Source organism: Phocoena sinus, chromosome 17, assembly GCF_008692025.1.
Source record: "Phocoena sinus isolate mPhoSin1 chromosome 17, mPhoSin1.pri, whole genome shotgun sequence".
In the NCBI taxonomy this organism is placed as follows: Eukaryota; Metazoa; Chordata; class Mammalia; order Artiodactyla; family Phocoenidae; genus Phocoena; species Phocoena sinus.
In genome coordinates, this window is record NC_045779.1 from 43680752 (window position 1) to 43695184 (window position 14433).

Here is a 14433-nt window from a genome sequence, read left to right on the forward strand (position 1 = left end):
TCCAAATCAGAGAATACAGAAAATTAGCTGTGTTCTAAAAGTCAATAATAAAGTCATTTATTAGGCTGAAAATTACCAACTTCTATCTCCTTTATTTTTGGCTGTTGAAATTTACGGCATGGATAAATAGAATTTGGCAGCTTTCCTCTGTTCTCCCTTTTGTCTCCTTTGTATTTTTATGGCATCAGTTTTTTAAGAGGTGGAGAGAAAAAGAAACGATTGGATGACTTAGAACATACGAGTACATTAAGAATGTTAACAATCATTACAGTTTGGGACTATGGTGAAAAGCTACACTTTGGCGTACAGTATGAGTTCTGTGCTTAAACAGAACAAAGTAATCATAATGTTATAATTATACATTATTATTTTATAATTATATATATTATATGTTATACATTAATATATAATTTTCCTGTCTTTTAAAAAGTAAAAACAGTTGAACATTTAAGATATTTTTCAAAAATTTTAGAAAAAATTACCAATTAATCTTATTAATTTAAATAGGAAATTTACTGTGGAGCTTCACTATAATTCTATCCTAGAAAGATCATGGGTTTTTTTGGCCACGCTGTGCCCCTTGTGGGATTTTAGTTTCCTGACCAGGGATTGAACCTGGGCCACAGCAGTGAAAGTGCTGAGTCCTAACGACTGGACCGTCACGGAATTCCCAAAAGTATCATGTTTTTAGGCAAGACATCTTTATATTATGTTAATAATAAATTACTATTAATAATTAATAACCGGAGGAAATAATTATCAGTGCATATTTTTAATAATAAACTTTCTCTGACCCAGGATTCACTTTACACAACAAAAAAGCCATGTTGTTTTACTAATGCTTAAAGGTATTACTTATTTTATCTTCACAATTCTGAAGTATACGATGTCTACTTTTTTTACCTTGACCATTTTAGATCACATATTCATCCTCTTTTAGCCTCTCAGATTAAGGAAAATAATAGATTTTACTGAATTTACTGAATAGTTTTTTTTTCATTTGATAAATTTATTGAAGTGCCCCAAATCTGAGTTTAGCCTACAACCATGAAAGGAAGCATCACTCTAAAGGTAATATTTTAGATGAACTTAGGAATTATAGTAACAATCAATGACAAACATCCATTGCACACGATAAATATCCATTACTGACAATGCATAAAATAAGTTTCTTGAAACAAATCATATGTGACCAACAATATAAGTGTTTTAAGAGAGTTATGTAAAAAGTCTATGGGAATGCAAAGGAAGGAGTAACTAATTCTGCCTGGAGGAGTAAGAGCTTTACAGAGAAGGGCTTTGAGGATGACATCTGAGTTGGAAACTGAAAAGCAAAGGCAACTCCAGGCACTCTAGATGAATGGTGGTGCTTTTACCCCAGATAAAGTGAATAGATGTCTATCACTATTTTAGTGAGGCACATGTGGTGTTCCAAGGACAAAAAGTTAAGACCATCACCAGATGGTCCATATTAAAATTATAGCCCTATAAATAGGAACAACTATGTATTAGACTTGGATGTTTATTTAAAACCCACTCAACAAATAATGTTTTAAGACCTGCTTCTTAAGATACTAAAACTTAGTAATTTAACTAAAACCCGCAATTTAACTAAACAGAAAATACCATAATATATAATGTACGATAATATGACATATAAGCCCATTCTATTTAGTATTTTTAAAAAATACATAGCAAAGGACAAATATAAGAACAGTTTGTTTCCTTTCAAGAGGAAAATACAGGAAAAAAAGCATCCTAACAGATACATACACTCCTCTAACAGTCGAATAGATTTTTATCTTTGTTAGGTTGTAGGGGGTCACCTGGGTCTAGTTTGACATTTTATCAAGACCTATAGAAGGACGAATACACATACATTTGTAGGCTCAAAAAGACTGTGTTTATCATGCTTGTTAAGAAGCAAAACAGGCAATTTCTAGGAAGGTATCATATTGTAGTGGTTTAAATAAGTGCCAAAATGATAGCTATCTTAATTCTTTTAAAGTTAAAATGTAATTCTAAATAAAGAGGATAATGTAGTTGCTGATTCTGCTGCATACTCCCCATTCTTTTTGTGTAAACCACTCCCAATAATAAATAAACTACCATATGCTGGAATGATCAGCTTGTCTCAATAAATCCATGACAAGCAAAACAACTAAAAATACACATTTAAAGTCCAATCACACACTTCTAGGGTTGAGCAGGCTAAGGGACTCTTTAAGAAGAGGGCTCTAGTAGAATCACACTTCCCTGAAGATTCCATTAGCTAGTTAAGAACAGTGCTGACACTGTTCTGGTGGCTTAGAAAAAAGCATTATCTACAATGAGGGTCTCTGTACAAGAAGAGGAAGAAAAACAATACTTTGACAGTGGAACTTACAAGAGGAAGAACATAACAAACAAATATTACTTGCCTTCCAGACTCCCATTTTCCTTTCATGCTTCTGTAGTAAAAGCTCTTCAGCTATGTCTCTCACCTGTACCTAGAAGCAAACCAATGATTTTATCCGAGTTATTCAGAATGTCTACAGTATTGAAATCATTTACTGATTTAACAGCTTTAAAAAATGAGGTAAAGGTCAGTGTGAATACGAGAAAGAACAGGAGAAAGAGGATAAGACTTAGAAATGGAAGCCCTTCCCTGGTAGCGCAGTGGTTGAGAATCTGCCTGCTAATGCAGGGGACACGGGTTCGAGCCCTGGTCTGGGATGATCCCACATGCCACGGAGCGACTAGGCCCGTGAGCCACAACTACTGAGCCTGCGCGTCTGGAGCCTGTGCTCCTCAACAAGAGAGGCCGCGATAATGAGAGGCCCGCGCACCGCGATGAAGAGTGGCCCCCGCTTGCCACAACTAGAGAAAGCCCTCGCACAGAAACGAAGACCCAACACAGCAAAAATAAATAAATTAATAAACTCCTACCCCCAACAAAAAAAAAAAAAAAAAAAAAAAGAAATGGAAGCCCTGTCCATGTCCCCGGGCAAGTCACTCAAATTCTCTTAACAGTCTCCTCACCTGCAAAATGGAGATAATAATACCTGAGTGTATTGCCCCAAAGGTAGACAACAGTTTCACTTGGGCCCCATAGAAACTGAAGCTGGAAGGATGATTAGGACTTCCCAAATTTTTGTGTATTTTCTAGCCATGACTAATTTTAGATGAGCACAAAAGTTACTCAACACAGGGAGGTAATACAGTAGGTATTTCTTGAGGCTATTACCTATTCACAATATTTTCCCTTTTTTGGGAACCACTCCTGCCAAATCTGTGCTATGTGACTCTACCTCCCTGTCTATAGCAGGTAGATCCAGGAGTTGACCCTGACAGACAGGGACTAGAATCACTGCTGCTGAGTCTTTTGGTAGTCACAGCCTGGAGAAAAGATCTGAGAATTCTTCTTGCTGGGTTCCCAGGGCTGTCCTGGCCCCTGGCCTTTGTAAAGCTTGGGTGTCAACTCTTCCCCTAAATGTGTGAGATGCTCCAGCATCATTTTATTAAAAATTCTTGATCTTCCTTCTCTTCTGTCTTTGGCTTTAAGGTTGCCAGAATCAGTGAATGTTGCTGGCCACACACAGAATTGCTAAGTTAGGAAGGAGCTGTAAATTACAATAAAGTTATTGTGGTAAACGTAGTGAGAAAACACGGTAAACAATATTAATGAGCCAAATATCTTTCTACTTGGCTTTGGATAGACAATTAGAGTTAGCCTGAAGAAAGGAAATGAGGAAATCTGAGTTGTCCCAAAGCTTACTTCCAGGAACTTTTTGCCTAAAACAAGTCAGGTCTTCTTCCCCATACTGTAAGTTCTATGTTCCCACTGTACTGTGTTTTCCATAACTTAAGGTGTTAAGAAGACTAAGGATATTTCCAGGTAAGTAAGACTCAAAGTGTTTGATAAAATAAATATGGAGGGCAGCTTTTCTACATTCTTCCTGATCAATACTAATGGCATGTGCTTTACACACTGAAGTCCAAAATTACATGCTCTCTACTCCTTGTGTTCTTTTTGTAAAGATCAGGTTTGCCTGTTTTTAGGTGTGATAATGACATTTAAAATTATTGAAGCAATACATGTTTCTTATAAAATAAAAACTAAACAAAGCAAAACAACAACAAAAACCCTACTTTACAAAGTAAAAATCCTTCACACTTCCATACCCATTCCCAGGAGGCAGATATTTTCTTTCATCTTTGTTCATAAACATAGACAGAGAGAAGGAGAAAGAGAAATGCATAAATAGACAGATATATAGATATAAGTACATATAACGGGATTATCTTCTATGTATTGTTCTGCATCCTGCTTGTTTCACTCAATAAATAACATCTTTCATTATCAGTATATGTGGAAATCTCATTTTTATAATCTCATTTTATATGGAAAACTGCATAGTTATCCATAGTATGGAATTCTTATAATTCATTTAACTATTCCCCTTTGTACATCCTTGCCCATTTATATGAAGACTCAATAATAATGTAAAAGATAATAACTATATTAATAGACAGCATGTGAGTGTTTGCTGTGTACCAGGCACCACGCTAAGAAACTACACATATATCATTTCGTTTCCTCTTCATCACAATCTTATGAAGATATTACTCTTATTATCTCCATTTCTTTTCCAAATGAGAAAACTAAGGTTATAAAACTTACTGTTGTACAATTAGTATGTGGCAGTGTTGAGATTAAAACTTGGGAAGTCTGACTTCCTGCTCTTAACCACTATGCCATAGAAGTACAGTGGCTGAGTCAACAGGCTTTCACATTTGAGGCTTTGAGAGGTGCTGTCAGTTGCTATCCCAAGATTATACTAATTTACATACCTTTATCTTTTGACGTGCTGCAAACTGTTCACTTGCAAGAAACAATGGCAACCACACATTTTCTAGCCTATTTAGGACATGCTTCTGAATTTCAATTAGAACAGCTGCATCAAGCTGCTCATGGAGAATCTTTCCGCAGCCACCACTTAAATGCATTATCTAAGAAAATAAAAATGAAACAGAAACAACGAACTTCTGTTAGGTAAAGAAATGCTAGTAGCCATTAATTTATTCATTTACCCCAAGACTATTTGCTGAGCACCTGATAGGTGCCAGAATTGTCATTTTCTGCAAAATAGCTCCTGGTTTTACTGTGTACAGTAAAGACAGATAACTTCCCTAACATCAAACAGAGAATTGTGGTTTATGTGATGGTTGTTTTAGATGTATGATTTTGCTTATGATAATATATTTCAAAGAACACAGGGATTTCTATCCTGTGTGACAACTGCAGTGCCATTTTTTCCTCCATGGCTTCAGTTTCTTCAACTGTAAAATAAGGGCATTAGACTTTTAGTCTTCTAAGGGCTCTTCTAGGTCTAATATTCTATGAATCTCTGATTCTACTCAAATGGACTTGTTTGAGAAGGCATTTTCTTTTGTGTCTGAGAAAAATAAGGCATTAATTAGTTAAGAGACAACCTTGACTCAGACATTATAAATATGCATATTACCAATAAACATTGGGTTGGAGATGGTGGAATGATGGTGGTGGTAGCAATGTAGGGCTGTTCCAACAACTTCAAAGAAGAAAACAGAGATAGCAGGAAGTAGAAAAAGGCCAGGTTATACAGACAATAGTCCCTGACTTGCACAGGTGGCCCTTTTATAAGACAATTTCTCTGTGGCCAAAATCTTCCTTCTATATAATTACCGGCTTCCACGATACTAATGGCCATAAAAATTAATTAATTAAAAAACAATACTAATGGCCAATTCCTACTATAAATCATCCTGTTTCTGCATATATACCACTCAAAATTGGTGAGTTTTTTGTACACAGAAAAAATTGGACTCCTCATTGGAGTCTTAGCTCTCCTTTGATTAATAAGATTAACTTAATCCTAATAATAATATTGTTTTATTTAAAAAAGAGAAACTCTCTCAGCCATCCTTTAATAATATTAATCAAATAATATTAACAATAATACGGTTTCTGTATAAAAATAAGAAGAACAGAGAATAAGAGAAAAGATTACTTTGCTAATCAAACTGCAAATTGGCCACACAACTAGGATTAGAACTAGCATGGTCTGTATAAAACAAAAGGCGATGCAGAAATCCTTAAGTATAAAATAGGTAAATAAAAATAAAAGTGAAGACAAAGATGAGGAAGAAGGGTCATTTGGAAAACTCCTCTATAGTAAGCACAATCATTTGCTATGACAGCAATGGATGACTTTTTCCACTGAATTTTTAATTCTCAGCAAGTTTTACTATGGAAGGTTCACACAGTAGCATCAGATACCATGAAACCTCACACAATGTAGCATAAGTCAAATAGAAAACAAATGCTTTCCATGTGTTTATTTCATACTTATGCTTATTGAGATACTCCCAGCCACTTTTGCTAATACATCCCAGATTTGTATCTCAGGGAACTAATGGCAAGACATTTTTGTTAAAGTTGCTTAATTCTAGAATTTCTTCTCCCTCTTACTCCCAAGAACTTTTGTTTATTTTCCCCCCAAAGATCTAGACTTTTAATTTGGTATGCCCTACTTGTGAACAGCTCTGAATTTTTCTTTAATTTACTGAATTAATCTGCGATTTGTATTTTACAAATGTATGCCATCAGGGTACACATCCTTTTAAACTACGAAAATAAAGAACTCAAATGCTACACATTTGATCTAGCAAACTTCTAATAGTAGCAAACTTCAGGTTAAATAAATTATAACACTTAATTTTATATTTCAAAGGCATTAAAATTGAGCCATATCTCATGTGATCAATTACATGAACACTCAAAACCACTGTTGAATCCCAATCTGACATTTTTGCTGTAAATAATGACACCGTCTAGTTATTAATAAGTTGTAATTAAAGCCATATGATCTTGGCTCAACAAAATGGAAAATCTATGTTCCTGGTCAATAAAAATTGTTTTGGGAGACAGTACAATGGCAAACAGGATTTTTCAAAAATCAGTTATGTCTGGAGTAATTTCAGGTAAGAGAAGAACAGAAAAGAGGTAGAGATGGGGTTTAATGGCTGATAATGGCTGTTTTTCTGCTTTTGAAAGGTGCAAGGACTTTGTCCTCCTTGTTTACCACTTATCCTGAGCACCTAGAACAGCGTCTGGCATACCACAGGCACCCATATTTGCTGAATGAATGGGTGAGTGGATGAATCAAAGTTATTTTTATTCCATAGATTACTTCAAAAATAACACAGTTTTAATAATATATAATACTTGAGTGAACTTTAAGGCATCTGTAGAGGGACTTCCCTGGTGGTCCAATGGTTAAGACTCCACGCTCCCAATGCAGGGGGCCAGGGATCGACCTCTGGTCAGGGAACTACAGCCCACATACTGCAGCTAAGAGTTCGCATGGCTCAACTAAAGATCCCACATGCCGCAAGTAAAGACTCAGCATGCTGCAACTGAGACCTGGTGCAGCCAAATAAATAAATGAATAAATAAATTTTTAAAATAAGTAAATAAAGGAAAGCAGCCTTTATTTTAAAAAAGACATTTGTAGATAATTATGAATACCTAAAAAAAGATATCAAAAGTGTCTAACATACAAGTCATAAAAGCAAAAGAAAAAAGAAGACGTTGAGATTGTTGGCAAAAAGAAATAAATTACTAGTTTTCATACTTAAATGTAGAAAATATGTCTCCATGTTGATACCTGGTCCTGTTGATATAGAGAAGCTGGACTGCTGGGTCCAAAGAAATATTTTTTATTAAGGTACTTGTTTTTAATGTACATAGATTTTGCCTCCCTTCGCTTTCGATCTCTGTAAGTTATTCTTCGGAACTGTTCAATGTCTGTCCAGCACATAAGGTCCATGCTAAAATGAAAAAGTACAGCCCTTCTTATTTATTTCTTTCAATTCTATTAAACACCAAACAAGTTGTTGTTTTGACAGAATTTAGAAAATGCTGTATTGAGCAGTTAGCACAACCGATTAGACCACAGAACTAATGAGTATGATATTATTAATATTATTATTAATATTGTCTTATCCTAGCTAAATATATGAATGAATACAAGGAGTGCTGGGATCAGAGAAGAATCTACCACCATACTGGGAGGGTGGGTCTCAGAGTTCTTCCATTAATGATGAACTAGTATTATCAATTTCAAATATGGAAAAATTTCCACCTATTGCATGTCTATTTGGCAACCTGCTAAATTTAGAATAATTATCATGACAAAGGGGAACTATATAGGTGAAATTTGGCTCCCAGGTCTAACCAGTTTTTGTTAACTTGGGAGAAAATTATTGGAAAAAATATGATTAACACTTCAGTTTATATTAGATAAATGTGTCATAAGGTACCAAGATTCTATGCAAAACTATAATGTTTCATTTATGTATTAACTAATGAAAATCACAAAATAGTAATTTCAATAGCTTAGTGAAATATAAAAGAGAAACTTCTCAGAAAGAGTCATTAGAGCACCTGTTTAGAAAAATGCAAAAGAAAGAAACATCAGAATAGGGAAAAATAAAATGTACTGGTGTTTTAATTTAGCCAATGGTAAAAGTATCAACAAATATTGTTTGACCACTTAAAATAACATTTTGGAGGCTGTTATTATCAAAATGCAATTCCCAACAAAAGGTTATCCGTACAGGTTTCATTAATCTTTACTGAAATGGGTAAAATCTAGCACCAAACCGTTTTTATCATATGTTGAATCCAAACAAGTATCTAACAGTTTAGAAGAATATTTTAAGAGAGAAATAAATTTTAAAATGGTTATGTTCCTCACCTTGAAGAATGAGCCTCAAGAAACTGATGGAAATGTTCAAACTCCAGTTTGTTGTTAAGCAGATCATTAAAATTAAAATGCCTATATTCTGCAGGAACATTATTCCAGTATTCTGTTTGTTTAGAGACATGAGGAAATGGTGAAATACCAGATCCAATTTCACAAGTAGTGTCCTAGTGAAATAACACTTCTCATAAAAATCTCTTAAATACAACAAATTATTTTCCAAATTTAAAGAGAAACTGAAATAAAAATTAACTATTAGGCCAATGGCATTTATCAGTCCAATGGTAGAATCTGGTTCTAACTCACATCAAATTCTGTTCTGTTCCTTTCCATTCCATTCCTTTCTTTTCAGGAACATTAGTAAGTATTTACTATACACTTGCTTATAAAATATTAATTTTATTATTTTTGTTGGTACAGAAGTAATATGTCTTTTGTAATAAAAAGAAAACAAAAAGCAGACATTGTACTACCATTCAGAGATAACCACCACAAACATTTTTACGTGTATCCTTTTAGTCTTTTTTGTACACACATGTAGTTTATTACAAACGGAAACAGGACTATACAACCATGTATGGTTTTTGGTTCTTTTTCTTAACGATATATCATGAACATAAAACATTAGTTTGTTTATAAAAGTTTTTTATGTTATAGAGTAGTAAAAGATACTTTAGATGTAATCTCTCTCATATAACAGTTAATTGTTAGGTATTTTTAATACCTCTGATGTTTTGCAAACAGTTTACAAGTCCTTCAGGGCAAAGAGCTAGAGAGGCTTATTCTTCAGAAATCCTTCCTATGTAATTCCCTATATAATTAATTCACCTCCCTATTTGCTTTTGAAAAGCATCAGACCATGAGATAAACTACCTATATTTAAAAAATCAATTTTTGATAGGTATAAGTATTATGAATAGTATTATAACTTTAAAAAAATTTAAAGATACTTTATGAATTTTTATGTGTCCTTTCCAGATATTAATTAATAGAATTTCAAATAAAGAACTTCTGTGTTTATAAGGCAATAACATGAAGGTTACATTTAAAAAACAGCTTTACTGTCTGTGTAAAACTTTACTGCAAAAGAATAAAGATTTCAGATAGGTACAAAGTAGAAAATTAAAAAATCACCTGAAACCTTACCACTCAGAGCTAACTATTTTTAATATTTTGATGAACATTTTTCCAGACAGCCCTCTTTGCATATATGTATACACCTAGGAATGCATGTATAATTTTAGTTGAATAGGATTAACCGATACCACTGTTTTTGTTCCCCACATTTTTATAAAATAGTATGTTGGGGGCATTTTCGATGTCAATAAATATGAATCTGTCATTTCTAAGTAGATACACACATTTAATCTTATGGCCTTATGGATCTATCGCGGTTTACTTAGCCAATCACAAATTTGCAAATAACACTTTAATATCCTAGTCAATCCTATGATATTTTTATTGACCCTGTTAAAGCCTTTCCATATTTTTTCTTTATTATTTTGCTTACTGCTATCACACAACACTTCTTTTTCTGTTTGGAAAACTCAATTTAATTCTTTTGTGACTTGAACAAATAGCGCTGCTGCCATACAGAAAATAACCAGTAACATTCAAAGGAATATAATGTGGCTTGAAGGCTCTTAGCTAAGGCAAACGTGTATCTTGGCTCCCTATGCTACTACAACTGCTTTATTTTTCTGGCTTTTTTGTTAAATGTGTCAAAAAATGTGATACCTGTCAAATGCAGCATGTTGGGCAAAGAAGCAGCAGAAAATGAAACTGCCTGACCCCTACTTTATCAATATATGATTTCCTCAATATATGATTCCTACTCCCCCCTGCTCCCCCCCAATATATGCAGTGATAATCCTTTCTAGGTTAAAATCTTTGTTTTTCTAAGTAGAGAGTTTCTTACCTCAGCTTTCTTGGAAACTGTCTCTTTATGCAAAGCCTGTAGCTTTCTGAAGTATGTGGAATTTAGCTGTCGAGTTTCCTCCACCAGCTCCACCTATAATAACACAATAATAAAGTTTGTAACATCAGAAGAATGTGCATTATGAAAAAGTAGGGAAAGCATGCACAATTTGCCAAAAACAGTGGGCTAAAAAAACAAATACACTTGCCAATAAAGTAATTTAGTTTGGAGGCAGAAGCAAGAAGACCCACATAGTGAAAAACATTAGCTACAGGGCTTCCCAGGTGGCGCAGTGGTTGAGAGTCCACCTGCCGATGCAGGAGACACGGGATCGTGGCCTGGTCTGGGAAGATTCCACATGCCGCGGAGCGGCTGGGCCCGTGAGCCATGGCCAATGAGCCTGTGCGTCCAGAGCCTGTGCTCCGCAACGGGAGAGGCCACAATAGTGAGAGGCCTGCGTACCGCAAAAAACAAACAAACAAAAATCATTAGCTACAATTGCTATAGGTGCAAGGTTAGGTTGTTTTTTTGAGATGTTTCCTGTTTCTTAAGGTAGGACTGCATTGCTATAAACTTCCCTCTTAGAACTGCTTTTGCTGCATCCTGTAGGTTTTGGGTCGTCATGTTTTCATTGTCATTTGTTTCTAGGTATTTTTTGAGTTCCTCTTTGATTTCTTCAGTAATCTCTTGGTTATTAAGTAGTGTATTGTTTAGCCTCCATGTGTTTGTATTTTTTACAGATCTTTTCCTGTAATTGATATCTAGTCTCACAGCATTGTGGTCGGAAAAGATACTTGATAAAATTTCAATTTTCTTAAATTTACCAAGGCTTGATTCGTGACCCAAGATACGATCTATCCTGGAGAATGCTCCATGAGCACTTGAGAAAAATGTGTGTTCTGTTGTTTTTGGATGGAATGTCCTATAAATATCAATGAAGTCTATCTTGTTTAATGTATCATTTAAAGTTTGTGTTTCCTTATTTATCTTCATTTTGGATGATCTGTCCATGGGTGAAGTGGGGTGTTAAAGTCCCCTATTATGATTATGATTGTTACTGTCAATTTCACCTTTTGTGGTTGTTAGTATTTGCCTTATGTATTGAGGTGCTCCTATGTTGGGTGCATAAATATTTATAATTGTTATACCTTCTTCTTGGATCGATCCCTTCATCATTATGTAGTATCCTACTTTGTCTCTTGTTATGGTCTTTATTTTAAAGTCTATTTTGTCTGATATGAGAATTGCTACTCCAGCTTTCTTTTGATTTCCACTGGCATGGAATATCGTTTTCCATCCCCTCATTTTCAGTCTGTATGGGCCCCTAGGTCTGAAGTGGGTCTCTTGTAGACAGCATATATATGGGTCTTGTTCTTGTATCCATTCAGCTAGTCTATGACTTTTGGTGGGAGCATTTAATCCATTTACTTTTTTTTTTTTTTCTTTTGCAGTACGCGGGCCTTTCACTGTTGTGGCCTCTCCCGCTGTGGAGCACAGCCTCCGGACGTGCAGGCTCAGCGGCCATGGCTCACGGGCCTAGCCGCTCTGCGGCATGTGGGATCTTCCCGGATGGGGGCACGAACCCGTGTCCCCCACATCAGCAGGCAGACTCTCAACCACTGCACTACTAGGGAAGCCCAATCCATTTACATTTAAGGTAATTATCGATATGTATGTTCTTATTCCTATTTTCTTAATTGTTTTGGGTTTCTTATTGTAGGTCTTTTCCTTCTCTTGTGTTTCTTGCCTAGAGAAGTTTCTTTAGAATTTGTTGTAAAGCTGGTTTGGTGGTACTGAGCAGAAGGAAAGAGATCATAAAGATTAGATCAGAAATAAATGAAAAAGAAATGAAGGAAACAACAGCAAAGATCAATAAAATTAAAAGCTGGTTCTGTGAGAAGATAAACAAAATTGATAAACCATTAGCCAGACTCATCAAGAAAAAAAGGGAGAAGACTCAAATCAACAGAATTAGAAATGAAAAAGGAGAAGTAACAACTGACACTGCAGAAATACAAAGGATCATGAGAGATTACTACAAGCAATTATATGCCAATAAAATGGACAACCTGGAAGAAATGGACAAATTCTTAGAAATGCACAACCTTGCCGAGACAGAACGAGGAAGAAATATTAAATATGAACAGACCGATCACAAGCACTGAAATTGAAACTGTGATTAAAAATATCCCAACAAAAAAAAGCCCAGGACCCGATGGCTTCACAGGCGAATTCTATCAAACATTTAGAGAAGAGCTAACACCTATCCTTCTCAAACTCTTCCAAAATATAGCAGAGGGAGGAACACTCCCAAACTCATTCTACAAGGCCACCATCACCCTGATACCAAAACCAGACAAAGATTTCACAAAGAGAGAAAACTACAGGCCAATATCACTGATGGACGTAGATGGAAAAATCCTCAACAAAATAATAGCAAACAGAATCCAACAGCACATTAAAAGGATCATACACTATGATCAAGTGGGGTTTCTCCCAGGAATTCAAGGATTCTTCAATATACACAAATCAATCACTGTGATACACCATATTAACAAACTGACGGATAAAACCCATAGGACAATCTCAATAGATGCAGAGAAAGCTTTCGACAAAATTCAACACCCATTTATGATGAAAACCCTGCAGAAGGTAGGCATAGAGGGAACTTTCCTCAACATAATAAAGGTCATATATGAAAAACCCACAGCCAACATCATCCTCAAAGGTGAAACCATTTCCTCTAAGATCAGGAACAAGACACGGTTGCCCACTCTCACCACTATTATTCAACAAAGTTTTGGAAGTTTTAGCCACAGCAATCAGAGAAGAAAAAGAAATAAAAAGAATCCAAATCGGAAAAGAAGAAATAAAGCTGTCACTGTTTGCAGATGACATGATACTATACATAGAGAATCCTAAAGATGCTACCAGAAAACGACTAGAGCTAATTAATGAATTTGGTAAAGTAGCAGGATACAATATTAATGCACAGAAATCTCTGGCATTCCTATATACTAATGATGAAAAATCTGAAAGTGAAATTAAGAGAACACTCCCATTTACCATGGCAACAAAAAGAATAAAATATCTAGGAATAAACCTACCTAGGGAGACAAAAGACCTGTATGCAGAAAATTATAAGACACTGATGAAAGAAATTAAAGATGATACAAACAATTGGAGAGATATACCATGTTCTTGGATTGGAAGAATCAACATTGTGAAAATGACTCTACTACCCAAAGTAATCCACAGATTCAATGCAATCCCTATCAAACTACCAATGGCATTTTTCACAGAACTAGAACAAAAAATTTCACAATTTGTATGGAAACACAAAAGACCCCGAATAGCCAAAGTAATCCTGAGAATGAAAAATGGAGCTGGAGGAATCAGGCTCCCTGACTTCAGACTATATTACAAAGCTACAGTAATCAAGACAGTATGGTACTGGCGCAAAAACAGAAATACAGATCAATGGAAAAGGATAGAAAGCCTAGGGATAAACCCATGCACATATCGTCACCTTATCTTTGATAAAGGAGGCAAAAATATACAGTGGAGAAAAGACAGCCTCTTCAATAAGTGGTGCTGGGAAAACTGGACAGGTACATGTAAAAGTATGAAATTAGAACACTCCCTAACACCATACACAAAAATAAACTCAAAATGGATTAAAGACCTAAATGTAAGGCCAGAGACTATAAACTCTTAGAGGAAAAC

The 14433-nt window shown here is 35.2% G+C and overlaps 1 protein-coding gene across 1 annotated transcript in view; it reads right to left on the reverse strand.

Annotated features, from left to right (window-relative positions):
- The window catches only part of RGS22 (regulator of G protein signaling 22), a 172243-nt gene that overhangs the window by 45871 nt on the left and 111939 nt on the right, over nt 1-14433 (reverse strand). The window contains exons 16-20 of the mRNA XM_032609571.1: nt 10708-10800; nt 8784-8956; nt 7692-7854; nt 4834-4992; nt 2421-2489 (exon numbers count right to left, since the gene is read on the reverse strand). Of these exons, the coding sequence (XP_032465462.1) occupies nt 2421-2489; nt 4834-4992; nt 7692-7854; nt 8784-8956; nt 10708-10800 (657 nt within the window). The remainder of the gene's footprint in view (nt 1-2420; nt 2490-4833; nt 4993-7691; nt 7855-8783; nt 8957-10707; nt 10801-14433) is intronic.